The following is a 13,384-nucleotide window of genomic DNA, read 5'->3' as shown; positions in this document are numbered from 1 at the left end:
AATATTAAATATAGAGTAGGACCCCCCCTATCGAGATTTGCCGTGAAATGGCAGGGGTGGCTCAAAAAATTGATCAATTATTTGCTAAAAATCTCATTTTGCATTATAGTACAGTTGGAATAATATGTGAATTTTCACTTTTAATTGTTTGCATGCCATTCTCAAACAGTGCTGGCTCCCCCTCTTTTTGTTCTTTACGGATCACATACATTGGCGTAACTAGAGTCCGATGGGCCCCAGTGCAAAGTTTGATCCGGGGCCCCCACCCTAGTATATAGCCCCATCCTGGTATATGTCCCAATCATGTCCGCATCCTGGTATATAGCTCCATCCTGGTATATGTCTGTATTCTGGTAATTATGATCCCCCAGCATGCTGCCATCATTAAAAAAAACAAAACACAAAATGATTACACTCACCTTCCTGCTGCTCTCCGGGTTTCATCCTCCGGCGCTGGCGTGCTGGCAACCCAACGTCTCTGTTGTGCTGTGATATATTTCAGCTAGATGCTGGATGCGCGCCCATATCCAGCTACAGCAGATGCTGGGGCCGGGGGCCACTGGTCGCGATCCCTGCGACTGTGATCATTATGCCCCTGAACACATGACAAATCCATCAAACATCATAATAGGGCCATCATGATGCCATAAAATAAGAATTCCTTACACCAGAATGGCAATCACAATTTCAGAACTATTGAACTTTTTGGGGGTGATATTTTTGGAGCACGTACATGTCTATAAATAAACTATATATTTCAATGTATTATCTTTACAGACCACCACTCTCATCGGACTTTTAAAAACAGCAAGATTACTCCGTCTGGTCAGAGTTGCAAGAAAATTGGACAGATATTCAGAATACGGTGCTGCCGTCCTAATGCTGCTCATGTGCATTTTTGCATTAATCGCTCACTGGCTCGCTTGCATCTGGTATGCAATTGGCAACGTGGAACGACCTTACTTAATTCACAAGATTAGTTGGCTGGACGCATTAGGAGATCAAATAAAGAAGCCGTATAACTACACTGATCCCAGCTCTGGTCCTTCTATCAAGGACAAGTATGTGACAGCCCTTTATTTCACATTCAGCAGTCTGACAAGTGTGGGCTTTGGAAATGTGTCGCCCAATACCAACTCGGAAAAAATCTTCTCCATTTGTGTTATGTTGATTGGCTGTAAGTACCACAATCTAAGAACCACCTTATCTGTAATGGGCTGCTGAAATGGCCACTAACTTTCTACAGATTTATATCCTATTCATTGACGATTAGAGGGTACAATCTTCCATGGCCTTTACTTTGGCTCTGGGGCTCATTTTAGGACCCCTATGGTGCAGGAGTGATGTTGTTGCTTCTGTAGAATATTTTAGTGTTTAAAGAGGACCAACCACCAGGATTTTCCCATATTAACTAAAGCCAGTGCTATACTGGGGCTATAATTCTGATTCTATGCATACCTTTAGTTGTGAGATCGGATGTATACTTTCTGAAATACAGGCAAGTAAAGTTTGTGAAATGCACTGTTTTTTGATTGATAGGTGCTACAGAATATCTAATAAGTGGGTCGGGTTTTGCTATTTATTCCCGCCCCAGTCTGCCTGTCTGTCCTTCCTCCCCCTGTCTCTGTTATTACAGGGGGAGGAGGGAGGGAGGAAGGATAGAGAGAGGAAGGACAGGGGGGAAGGAATGACATGGGGGGAGGAAGGACAGGCAGCAGACAGAATCAGTAATAAGTAGCAAAACCCAACTCACCTATTAGATATTCTATTGAACCTCTCAATCAAATAACAGTGCATTTCACAAACTTTACTTGCCTATATCTCAGAAAGTATACATCCGATCTCACAACTAAAGGTATGTATAGAATCAGTATGATAGCAGCAGTATAGCACTGGCTTTAGTTTATATAGGAAAATCTGGTGGCTGGTCCTCTTTAATAACAATCTAAGATATAGGACCCCATTCATCAAGACTGGCATTTTGTACAGTCTATGTACAACACTCGGCAGGGTCGTCCTTCCCAAAGCTTAACACCTCCATTACAATGCAGTCACATCTTGAAATTATGATTTTCACTAATTGCTGTATAACTGACGTATCGTGCAATATAGTACAAGTGATCAAACAATTGTTTCCTCTCTCGGCACTAAAAAATGAATGGGGTATTCCCATCTCCAAGATCCTATCTCAATATGTAGTAGAAGTAGTAAGAATAATATTAGCAAATACCTCCATTAGAAATGTAGTATAGTTCTCCTGATAAGCTATACCGCTCACCTTATTCGCAGGGCATTGCAGCTTAGATATACATGGTTCCGATCAAGAACAACTAATTGTCACTATATGACACAATATTTGTTTGTTTTTTTTAAAAAAGAAGCATTTGTTTTCAGGAGCAGTGTTTTTTTACTAACTCATATATCTAAACTTTTGATGTCAGGATTTGATAGCATTTATTTGCTCACCTAATATTACTTTGTTTTGTTTTGTTTGTTTTTTTTCAATCCAGCATTAATGTATGCAAGTATTTTTGGAAATGTGTCTGCAATAATCCAAAGATTATATTCAGGAACCGCAAGGTACCACATGCAAATGCTCCGAGTAAAAGAATTCATAAGATTTCACCAAATTCCTAATCCTTTACGTCAGAGGCTTGAAGAATACTTTCAGCATGCGTGGACCTACACCAATGGGATTGACATGAATATGGTATGCTACTAATCTTTTCCAAATGCATCCCCATTGTATTACCATGTGATTGTACTATTCCATATAGTTATATGACATCATAGGGTAGCGACATTTTGCAACTTAAAATTAGTTTTTACAAAATGTATTGTGGGATTCCACCTAGAACGTCCAAGAAAGTGTAAATAGCAATTGGGGGTTAATGCAAAAAAAGGTATCTAAGGGAACTCTTAATTGGTTTGCCGTAAAAATTTACTTTTTGGGTTTTTTTTATGCCTTGTTACAGCATATGGACTTTATAGGGCGAGTTCTGTGCTCCAGAAACCTCGATAAACCAAAACAGAGGGTCCTTCTGTACAGGGGTCTTCTGCTTCAGCACGTCCTTTGTTTTTTTCAACAGCTACATATTTCTGAAAGTTGAACCCTCAGATTATTGACAAATCTGCTTCTTTTTGAGTCAACCCCTTATATTTTATATATAATGAATAATGCAAGTAAAGGGCTTAATCTTTGTTTGACAATTTTTAATCCATTGGACAAGGGCAGATTACCCATATGGGCATTTAGGACAATATCTGGAGGTCCTTGGCCAAAGTAGCCCATAAAGGGGGCTTTACACGGTTGCGATATCGCTAGCAATTTCTAGCGATAGCGACCGTGTAAGTACCCGCCCCCGTCGCGCATGCGATTGTTTGTGATCGCTGCCGTAGCGAACATTATCGCTACAGCAGCGTCACACACACTTACCTGGTCGGCGGCGTCGCTGTGACTGACGAACAATCGCTCCTTCAAGGGGGAGGGACGTTCGGCATCACAGCGACATCACCGCAACGTCACTAAGCGGCCGGCCAATCAAAGCAGAGGGGCGGAGATGAGCAGGACGTAACATCCCGCCCACCTCCTTCCTTCCTCATTGGGGCCGGCGACAAGTAAGGAGACGTTCCTCGCTCCTGCGGTGTCACACATAGCGATGTGTGCTGCCGCATGAGCGATGAACTACAACGCTAAACAACCCTTACCGATTTTTGACTTTGGGGCGACCTCTCCATGGTGAACGATTTTCACCATTTTTGAGGTCGCCTAAGGTCGCTGGTAAGTATTACACGCTGCGATATCGTTAATGACGCCGGATGTGCGTCACTAACAACTTGACCCCGGCGACCAAACATTAACGATATCGTAGCGTGTAAAGCCCCCTTTAGTCACTGAAGGCACTCATAAAATTGCCTTTAAACCAGTTTGCTCTTGCAGATTTCCAATACAGCTATATGTACCCCTATATGTATACCTTGACTTACGAGTTTAATTTGTTATATGACCATGCTCTTAACTCAGTTTGATCTTATGTCAAATTAAAATTGATTGAAATGCTACTAATCCGTTCCAACCCATCCGGGTGTATGCCCCCATCCTGGTACTGTTGATATTATCCCCCAACCTGGTACTTTCCCCCCCATTCTGGTACAGTATATATGATCCCCATCCTGCTACATGGTCCCTGTCCTGGTATATATGCGCCCACATCCTGGTATATATGATCCCCCATCCTGATACATGGCCCCACATCCTGGTACATGACCCCCCCAAGTTGGTACATGGCCCCCATCCTGGTATATATGGTCCCACATCCTGGTATATATGATTCCCTATGCTGGTACATGGCACCGATCCTGGTACATGGTCCCCATCCTGATATATAGTCCTCCATCCTGGTGTATATGATCCCCTATCCCGGTATATGGCCCCCATCCCAGAACATGGCCCCCATCACACCACACACTTGAAAAAAACTATTAAACTCACTCTCCCTCTCGTCCCCTGCAGCGCGGTGTCCTCATCTCATGCAGGCAACTGACGGCATGTGGGAAAGCAGCACTAACATGCTGATCAGCTGATGCGCTCCTACATGTCGTCAGCTACCTGCATGAGATGATGACGCTTGCACTGTGGGGGACCAAAGGAAGGGTGAGCATACTTTTTTTTTTAAGTGGCGTGAAGCAGATAGCTGATCAGCGTGTGAGCGCCGCACTCTTATGGTTACTGTACTTGCTGCTCTCCACACCCAGGATGATGGGTGGGGGGAGCTGGGAATATTCAGTTCCTTAATGAGCGGGCAGATGTGATCAAGCAGCAGGTGCTTGTAACTCAGATTTGTGCTCTCATCATGAAGCAAAAAAGATACAGAGCGACGGCCCGTATCTTGAAAAATTCATAAGTTGGTGCACTTGTTAGTCAGGGTATTACTGTACTTGCAAAACATGCATATATGGGACCTGCTCTACTACATTGTGTTTTCTTTGACCTTTAGAGTTAAATTTGAAAAGTTTTAAATATTGTAATAAATGCCTTTCTGTTACAGTTAAAGGGAATGTCTCGTCAGAAAATAATCAGGTTTCCGTGTTACATGTACTTTTGAAAAATAATGTGGGCATTTTTTATAAGGTGGTCATTATTAGTCTATAGAGATGTTGTTATTAATGCAATAAAAGTATTGTGACAGGGTCCTTCTCCCATATCACACAATCAACAGAGCGAGATTTGGCTGTACAATCAAAAGAGCATTTATTCCAAGCAAATCAAATGGTCCATAACATAATCCACAAAACAAAGGGTAAAATTAGTCCAGAAATATGAATATAATTCAATAAGTGATCATTGTCCAGGTCTTTCTGAGAAGTCCCAGCTTCTCTCAGAGGTTCAATCCTTCTTACTTCAAGTTCTCCAAACAGACTGCCTTAATCTCCCAGGTAAGCAGAGAGGTGGACTCTAGGGTCACCTCCCCCCACACCCAGGGACAGAATCGTCTCAAGAGGCTATAACCTTGCACTATAGGGGGTGATTACTTACAAACAATACAATGCACACACAAGCAATACAAATAATGGACAGTGAAGCAAGCTTAAATAGGAATCTGTACAGCAAGATACACCTCCCCCCATATCCCACCATCACAAGTATGTTACATGATTTTAAACCTAGTAAAAGGAAGGGGAAAAAAAATCAGTCTTGATAAAGAATTTCTGCATACAAAAGGTGACACCATTTTGCATTTGGGTCGATTCAAATTTTAATGATTTTTATTGTTCAATAAAAAATAAATAAAAATGAACGGAATAGAAATGCAATAAAAAAGTTAAAGCCATGGTATGAAAGTGTCTTGTCACTTTGCAGCAGTAGAAAAGCACAATAGCACTTTGCAGCAGAACCCCGTGCTAGTTTGTCTCTTGGTGCTTTTGTACCATGTCTTCTACTTTGTTCAGGGAATCGTGGTCATTTCTTGTTATCACTCTGCAATGTTGTGTCATCCAGCACCACATCACACAACCACCACAGCCGATCCCCGATCCAGTGGCTGAAGGACATGAGAAAGCAGAATGGTTACATTACGTGATGCTGGATGACACTCCTTGTAGTGGTGACAACACCAAGCGATAGAGGACCCCGGTGAGTGGCGGTGTGTAAGTATAAGGTAAGTATTTATGCGTAAAGATCATTGTTTATATACTACACGTCAGTATTAACCTTTTATTAAGGAGTTGTCTTCTCTCTTACGGACTCATCTGAATAGTGGCAATATAATACCATATTTACCTAATGAGACCAGACAAGTTTCCCACTGGTAAAATCATCTATTTGCTTTCGGTGCCAAGAAAAGGACCTACGATGATCCAACAAAAACACTTCTAAGTGCCTGAAAAAAACTTTAAATAGAATGTAAAACTGAATTGTTGAATCTCATAGCTGCACAGGGAGCCATTGAGATCCATTCCAAAATTTTAAAGGGTTACTCCCATGTCTTGAAGATCGTTGAGGTCCTGGGGTATCTGTGTCCTTCACTCAGCTTTTTCCGACAGTTCCATAAAGCGGAAATGACGCAGTAATGTAAATTTATGACCTCTGCTAAATTTAGACGTTCTCTGTAGGACCCTGCTGTAAGAATCAGCGGGAATCCCAATTACTGGACCATCGCCGATCAACAAATTAGCACCAATCCTGGGGTTAGGCGATAACTTCCAAACATTGAAATAACCCTTTAAGGCCCGTTTCAGACATTAAGCTTTCACTGTTCATGTACTGAATGTGATTTCATTACCGGCTTCGTGTGTCATGACCGGCATCAAAGAGCCTCGTAAATTTGTATGAAGCAGTTGAGTTTGTCTTCAAAAAATGGAAATATTGGTTATTCGAAGGACAATGAAACTTGGATGTCTGAAACTGGCCAAAAAATATTATTGCTCATTAGAAGTTTTATTACTCATTAGTCCATGCATGAGTTGTTCATAAGCAGGCATCTACTTACTGGGCCACACAGGTCTAAAGGAGATGTCATTCGTTCTAGTGTTTACTAATTATCAAAACACATGAGGGTCGTTTTCTGGACTCACACATTCTATAGCCAACAGTACTGTAATTAGAGATGGTTCTGTAGGCCACAATGTATCTTCTGGATCATCAGAACTTCAATGGATTTGAAAAAGACAATAGGAGGAAACACAATTAACACATCATTGGGTACAAATTGATCAGTTAGGAGAGCTATTAAGTTTAAGGGGCCCCTTGCACACTACGACATCGCCGATGCTTGCGATGCCGAGCGCGATAGTCCCCACCCCTGTCGCAGCTGCGATATCATGGTGATAGCTGGCGTAGCGAACATTATCGCTACGGCAGCTTCACATGCACTCACCTGCCCTGCGACGTCGCTCTGGCCGGCGACCCGCCTCCTTCCTAAGGGGGCAGGTCGTGTGGCGCCATAGCGACGTCACACGGCAGGCAGCCAATAGAAGCAGAGGGGCGGAGATGAGCGGGACATAAACATCCCGCCCATCTCCTTCCTTCCCCATAGCCGGCCGGGACACAGGTAGGAGATGTTCCTCGCTCCTGCGGCTTCACACACAGCGATGTGTGCTGCCGCAGGAACGAGGAACAACATCGCAACATCGGTCTTACCCAAATCAAGGAAATGACCGACGCCACACCAATGATACGATTACAACGCTTTTGCGATCGTAAATCGTATTAAAAATGCTTTACACACTACGATGTCGACAGCGACGCCGGATGTGCGTCACTTTCAATTTGACCCCACCGACATCGCACCTGCGATGTCGTAGTGTGCAAAGGGCCCCTTAGACTTTTGGTTTCAATGTCATTTTAAAAATATTGAATCTACTAAAATGGGAAAATACAAACCAAAATTTTATCCCAACTCAGTCTGCCAAGGTCACATTCTGGGATTACAGACAAAAGATTTGGAAAGATTGTATAGAAACTCAGAAGATAGAAGACATACCTGGGACTAATCGATTCAGAGTTTTCTCCTATAATGAGGGGTTGGAAAATCTTGACTTCTTTTAAGCAGTCAGACTTCGGAATGCTCTACCAGAAGACATAATAAGGGCAGACACTATATGAGAATTTAAAAAAAAAAAGGCTAAATGCTTTTCTCACGACATATGGCATTGTAGGTTATAAATAATGTATCAATAGGTAATGCATAATTAATTGATCAATTAAGGGTGAACGTGACGTTTTTTCACACTGTGTTACAGTTAGAGCAGTTAGACTGTGGAATACTCTACAAGAAGACGTAATAAGGGTAGACACTATATCAGAATTTTAAAAAAGGGCTGGATGCTTTTGTCATGAAAACTGGTATTGTGGAATATAAATAATCTATCACTAGGTGATGTATAATTAATTGATCAATTATGTGTGAACTTGTTTTTTTCAAACTATGTTACTGTGTCTGTACTGTTGGATTCCAATAAACAACAGAAATTTTATTCAATCTGGCTACAATTGCAAATTGTCACACCATATTTTTAGGTTAAATTTGGACTGAATAATTGACTCTGAAATATATCATTTAATTGAGGATTTTTTACCATGACCAATATCTTAGGTACAACTTAAACATTTACCAAAAAAGTTGACATTTTCAGATTCGATCTATATAGAGCAGATCTATAATTAAACACATGTTCAAAGATATTTCCCAATGAATACATAATGGAATGATATATGTTCAATTGTTAAGTAGTCTTGATCTTCAATATGAGTATCAAGATTGGTCACCAGTGTGGTCAACTGGACTGATAGATCGGGAACACAACCAAAGAGAGCACAAAACAATTTTCATATCAGTGTTTGGCCAATCCCTTCTTTCATTGACCATACACACATATGTTTAGACCTCAAAGGAGAATGCTGAACGGGAACCAACCAGCAGTATTTTCATGTAGTAAGTAAAGCCAGTGATATACTGGCTCTAGGATGCTGAATGTAAGCATAGGTTTTATTATAAGATTGGATGTTTTATTTCAGAAATATGTGCAAGTAAAATTCCAGCAATGCACTGCTATTTGATTGACAGGTGCAACAGGAAGGGAATAAGTGGGTCAGTTCCTGCTACCTATTCCCGCCCCTGTCTGTCTGCCTCTGCCGTAATTAACATCTATGATGGCGACATCTATGAAGGCCAGGCAGGCAGACAGGTGCGGGAATAGATAGCAAGAGCCGACCCACATATTCACTTGCTGTTGCACCTGTCAATCAAATAGCAGTGCATTGCTGGAACTTTACTTGCACATATTTCTGAAATAAAACATCCAATATCTGAATAAAATACATGCTTAGATTCAGCATCCTAGCACCAGTATAGCACTGGCTTTACTTTATATGTGAAAATCCTGTTGGTTCATTCCCTTTAAAGGGAATGTTTCAGCAGGTTTTTGCTATGTAATCTGACATAGCATAGATTTAATATATTTGGTGTAAAAATGATGCAATATAACCCAAACACCATGCCTTCATAGCATGCCATCGCTTTGCATGTATTTTAACACATTATTAATTATGCCTAATAGTTTGCATTTTCTTCCATTTTACCTATATAAGAATAGATATTTGTCTAGCGATGCTTGTGTTGCCTTTATTCTAACATACTTATAATAGATTTATCTCTTTTGTGCTTGCCTCAACCCCTGTCTCCTGGACTAACAACATCACCGGTAAGAACAGGAGGTATTTTATATGACTTTTTTTTCATGTACCAGTTGTGTTTTTCTGTCAGGGGGTCATATGTTCTTTCTGGTATTTTGTTTCATCCCTTTGCATGGACTAGAGTGATAGAACATGGAAGTCGAATATTTCGAGACTGAATTTGAAACATAAGAAGGAAGATGGAGGCAACATAAAATTATATCAAATAAAAACTGTTAAAATGATAACTAGAGCACAGGAAAACAGTGTATTTCTCATTGGACTTAATGAAATACTAGTTAAAGAGCAACTAAACTTTTACGACATTTTTTCATCTTTGTTAAAAACTTTAATTACCTGCAGATTGGTTGGAGTTTGGGTCCGGAGACCCCCTATAATTGCTTAATAGACCCCTGCACAGTGTCCAGCTCACTACGCAGGTGCGGATAGGTACGCATTCAATAGAAAGTAGCTTCTCTGTCGCCTTGTTTTCTATTGAATCCGTTCTGTAGCCAATAAACTGCCTACTAAGAATGAAAAAAATGCCATGAAAGTTTAGATGCTATTCAAATCTTTATTTGTGTGCTGCAATGTCTGCCGTAAATGTGTTTTATGTTCATGGTATTGCTGTCTTCTTTGTGCTTCACGTGACTCTTTTTGGAAAGTTGCCCTATGGGGGTATGATATTGTCAGACTTCATTGAACTCTATGGAGGGCAGTGATCAAAGGTATCATGATTCCTTAAAAGGAATCTGTCAGCAGGTTTTTGTTAACTCATCTGACAGCAACATAATGTAGGCAAAGAGATTCTGAATCTAATGGTGTATCACATAGATTACTGACTGCAGCCATTATGAAACAATCAACGAATTACCGTATTTTTTGGATTATAAAACGCACTTTTCCTCCCAAAAATTTGGAAGGAAAATGTTGTGTGCGTCTTTTAAGCCAAATGTAGCTTACCATATGGTGGTGGAGAGGGGTTGCAGGAGGCAGGGGCGATGCTGCGGGCTGTGGGCTGTGCTGAGGCGGTGCTAGTGCTCACTGTGGGTGGTAAGGCAGATACCATCATGAAAATGTTGGCGGTGCAGGCTTCAAAAAATGGTGCCCGGAGTCGGCACGTGCGCACATGGAGCTGTCGGCTCAAGATCTGCGCACGCGCCATCTCCAGCCCATTAATCTACCAGCAGCAGACTTAAGTAAAATGGCATTTGGAGGTGACATGTGCGCATATGAGATCTCAGCTCCTCATTAACCTGATAGCTCAATCTGTGCATGTACCAACTTTGGGCACCATTTCTTTAAAGCCCGCACCGCCAACAGTTTCTGGATGTTCCTGCCTCACAACACCCGCAGCAAGCATCTGGAACACCTGCCACACCACCCGCAGCATCGCCCCACTCCAGCACCGCACCTGCCTCCTGTGACCTCGCTCCACCACCGCTGCTGCCCCCCCAGTTAGACACCACCAGATTATAAGCCGGACCCCATACTTTTTTACCTTCTTTTCTCTAAACTTGGGGTGCATCTTATAATCTAGTGCGTCTTATAAATTGAAAAATATAAAAATACGGTACATTCAGGAACACATTAGGGCTGATATAGCTTCCCCCGCTGACACCAGGGTCTCCATAGATATTGTGCATTAACTATCAGGTGTCAATCACAGCAGGGGGCATGCTTGTGTGCACTTAAGTTTCTAATCCTGCAATGTTAATCACAGGGTAATAAACCCTCTAGTGTCTGTAAATAATTGCACACACACTGATAAGAGACGCACAGTTGATTTTTGGTTTTTCAACTCTTACAGCATGCTGTCCTCAGCTTACATAGCAAAATCCTGTTGACAGACTCCCTTTAACACTAGGGGCGGCTTTGCACGTTGCAACATCGCACATGCGATGTCGGTGGGGTCAAATCGAAAGTGACGCACTTCCGGCATCACTTTTGAGATCGTAGTGTGTAAATGCTAGATGATACGATTAACGAGCGCAAAAGCATCGTTATCGTATCATTGTTGCAGGCTCCGACTTTTTCATAATTATGCTGCAGCGACAGGTACGATGTAGTTCCTCGCTCCTGCGGCTGCACACATCGCTGTGTATGAAGCCGCAGGAGCGAGGAACATCTCCTTACCTGCCGCCGGCAGATATGCGGAAGGAAGGAGGTGGGCGGGATGTTTACATCCTGCTCATCTCCGCCCCTCCGCCGCTATTGGCCGCCTGCCGTGTGACGTCGCTATGACGCCGCACGACCCGCCCCCTTAGAAAGGAGGCGGGTCGCCGGCCAGAGCGACGGTCGCAGGGCAGGTGAGTGCATGTGAAGCTGGCGTAGCGATAGTTTTCGCTACGCCAGCTATCACAAGATATCGTACCTGCGACGGGGGCGGGGACTATCGCGTGCGACATCGCAGCATCGGCTTGCGATGTCGCAACGTGCAAAGCCCGCCTAGAACTACTGGACTCGTGACACTTATATAGAAATACATGGTGCAAAGTAGTCAAAATGACTACCTCAGTAGTTCTAGTGTTAAAAGCAAAGGAGTGATTTGAAGCTCTTAGGACCTAATGTAAGATTAGCAGTAGGGACACATATTGCCATGTGTTTCTAGCTTCATCAAAGAAGATCACTAGTGCCATGAATAGGAGGCAGCAATCTTAGAAATCAATACTGACCTTTTAAACCGCCTCACCGGTAACCACTTTACTTAGGAAATAAAGCCACTCCACAATCTTCTGCAAAGCAGGAACCTCCAAAATAACAATTTGTACGGTTTATACAATCATACGTATACACATTACAAAAGAAAAGTGCAAATAGCCACAGATGAGTGTTTCAGCTAATTAGTCAATCCAGAGAATGAATCGGATAACCAATAAAGCATACTTGCCAACTTCCCTCAAGGGTTGAGTATGTTCCTGGACAAAGAAGCAGAGACCTCCGTGACTCCTGAAAAAGATTTGAAATCTTGGAAAAGCCTTTCAGATGCCCCGGGAAGCAGATTTTCTTTGTTTTTGATGCTTTGCTTTGCTATCCAGAGTCACATTCAGGAGATGGAAATGAAGTAGGAATAGGGTATGACCAGCCAGAAGGGGGACAACTGCTACAAAAGCCTTCCAAAACCTCCAGGAAGAAGCACTCATCCAAGGTTTCCTTTGTTAGGATGCTCAGATCTGTAGTCCAGAGGCACTTTCTGGGTAATGAAATGGGATGAATGGGGTGAATTCAGTTGGAGGTGGATTTGGGTATATACTCAAGATTTCAGTATCACTTTTCCTTGATCCTAGTCCCCATTGTCCACCAAAATGTTGGCTAGTATGAATATATTATTGACCAAAAGAAAAAAACCCTTAAAAATACATTTTATTAACCTTAAGGTACAGCATTAACTGATTGTTCAATGGGGACATTCTGACTTCCCCCACTTATTTGCCTGCTCCTATCTGTTAGGTTTACAGAGGGGTCCCACTGGACCTTGGCAAATTTGGGATTGTCTGTCCTGTTTATGTGTGTTTGTCTGGGGATTGTTTTAAATTGAAATTAATAAAATGTATTTTTAAGGGTTTTTTTCTTTTGGTCAATAATTGTTAGTACCCCCTTACATTAAGTTTTTATGGTCTCTAGTATGAATATAGGATATAGTGGTGACAAAGGTTTAGGTTATGTTCACATGAAGTTTTTTGAGGATTTTTTTTCAGTGTTTCCTTTCCA

At 42.0% G+C, this 13,384-nt stretch overlaps 1 protein-coding gene across 2 annotated transcripts in view; it reads left to right on the top strand.

Annotated features, from left to right (window-relative positions):
* KCNH7 (potassium voltage-gated channel subfamily H member 7) overlaps nucleotides 1–13,384 on the top strand; it is a 493,602-nt gene that overhangs the window by 386,273 nt on the left and 93,945 nt on the right. For both annotated transcript variants that reach the window (XM_075317266.1, XM_075317267.1), the window contains exons 9-10: nucleotides 778–1,177; nucleotides 2,511–2,710. In XM_075317266.1, the coding sequence (XP_075173381.1) occupies nucleotides 778–1,177; nucleotides 2,511–2,710 (600 nt within the window). The remainder of the gene's footprint in view (nucleotides 1–777; nucleotides 1,178–2,510; nucleotides 2,711–13,384) is intronic.

Source organism: Anomaloglossus baeobatrachus, chromosome 7, assembly GCF_048569485.1.
Source record: "Anomaloglossus baeobatrachus isolate aAnoBae1 chromosome 7, aAnoBae1.hap1, whole genome shotgun sequence".
Classification (NCBI taxonomy): Eukaryota; Metazoa; Chordata; class Amphibia; order Anura; family Aromobatidae; genus Anomaloglossus; species Anomaloglossus baeobatrachus.
Note: the sequence above shows the minus strand (reverse complement) of the source record. Positions and strands in the feature narration are given on the sequence as shown.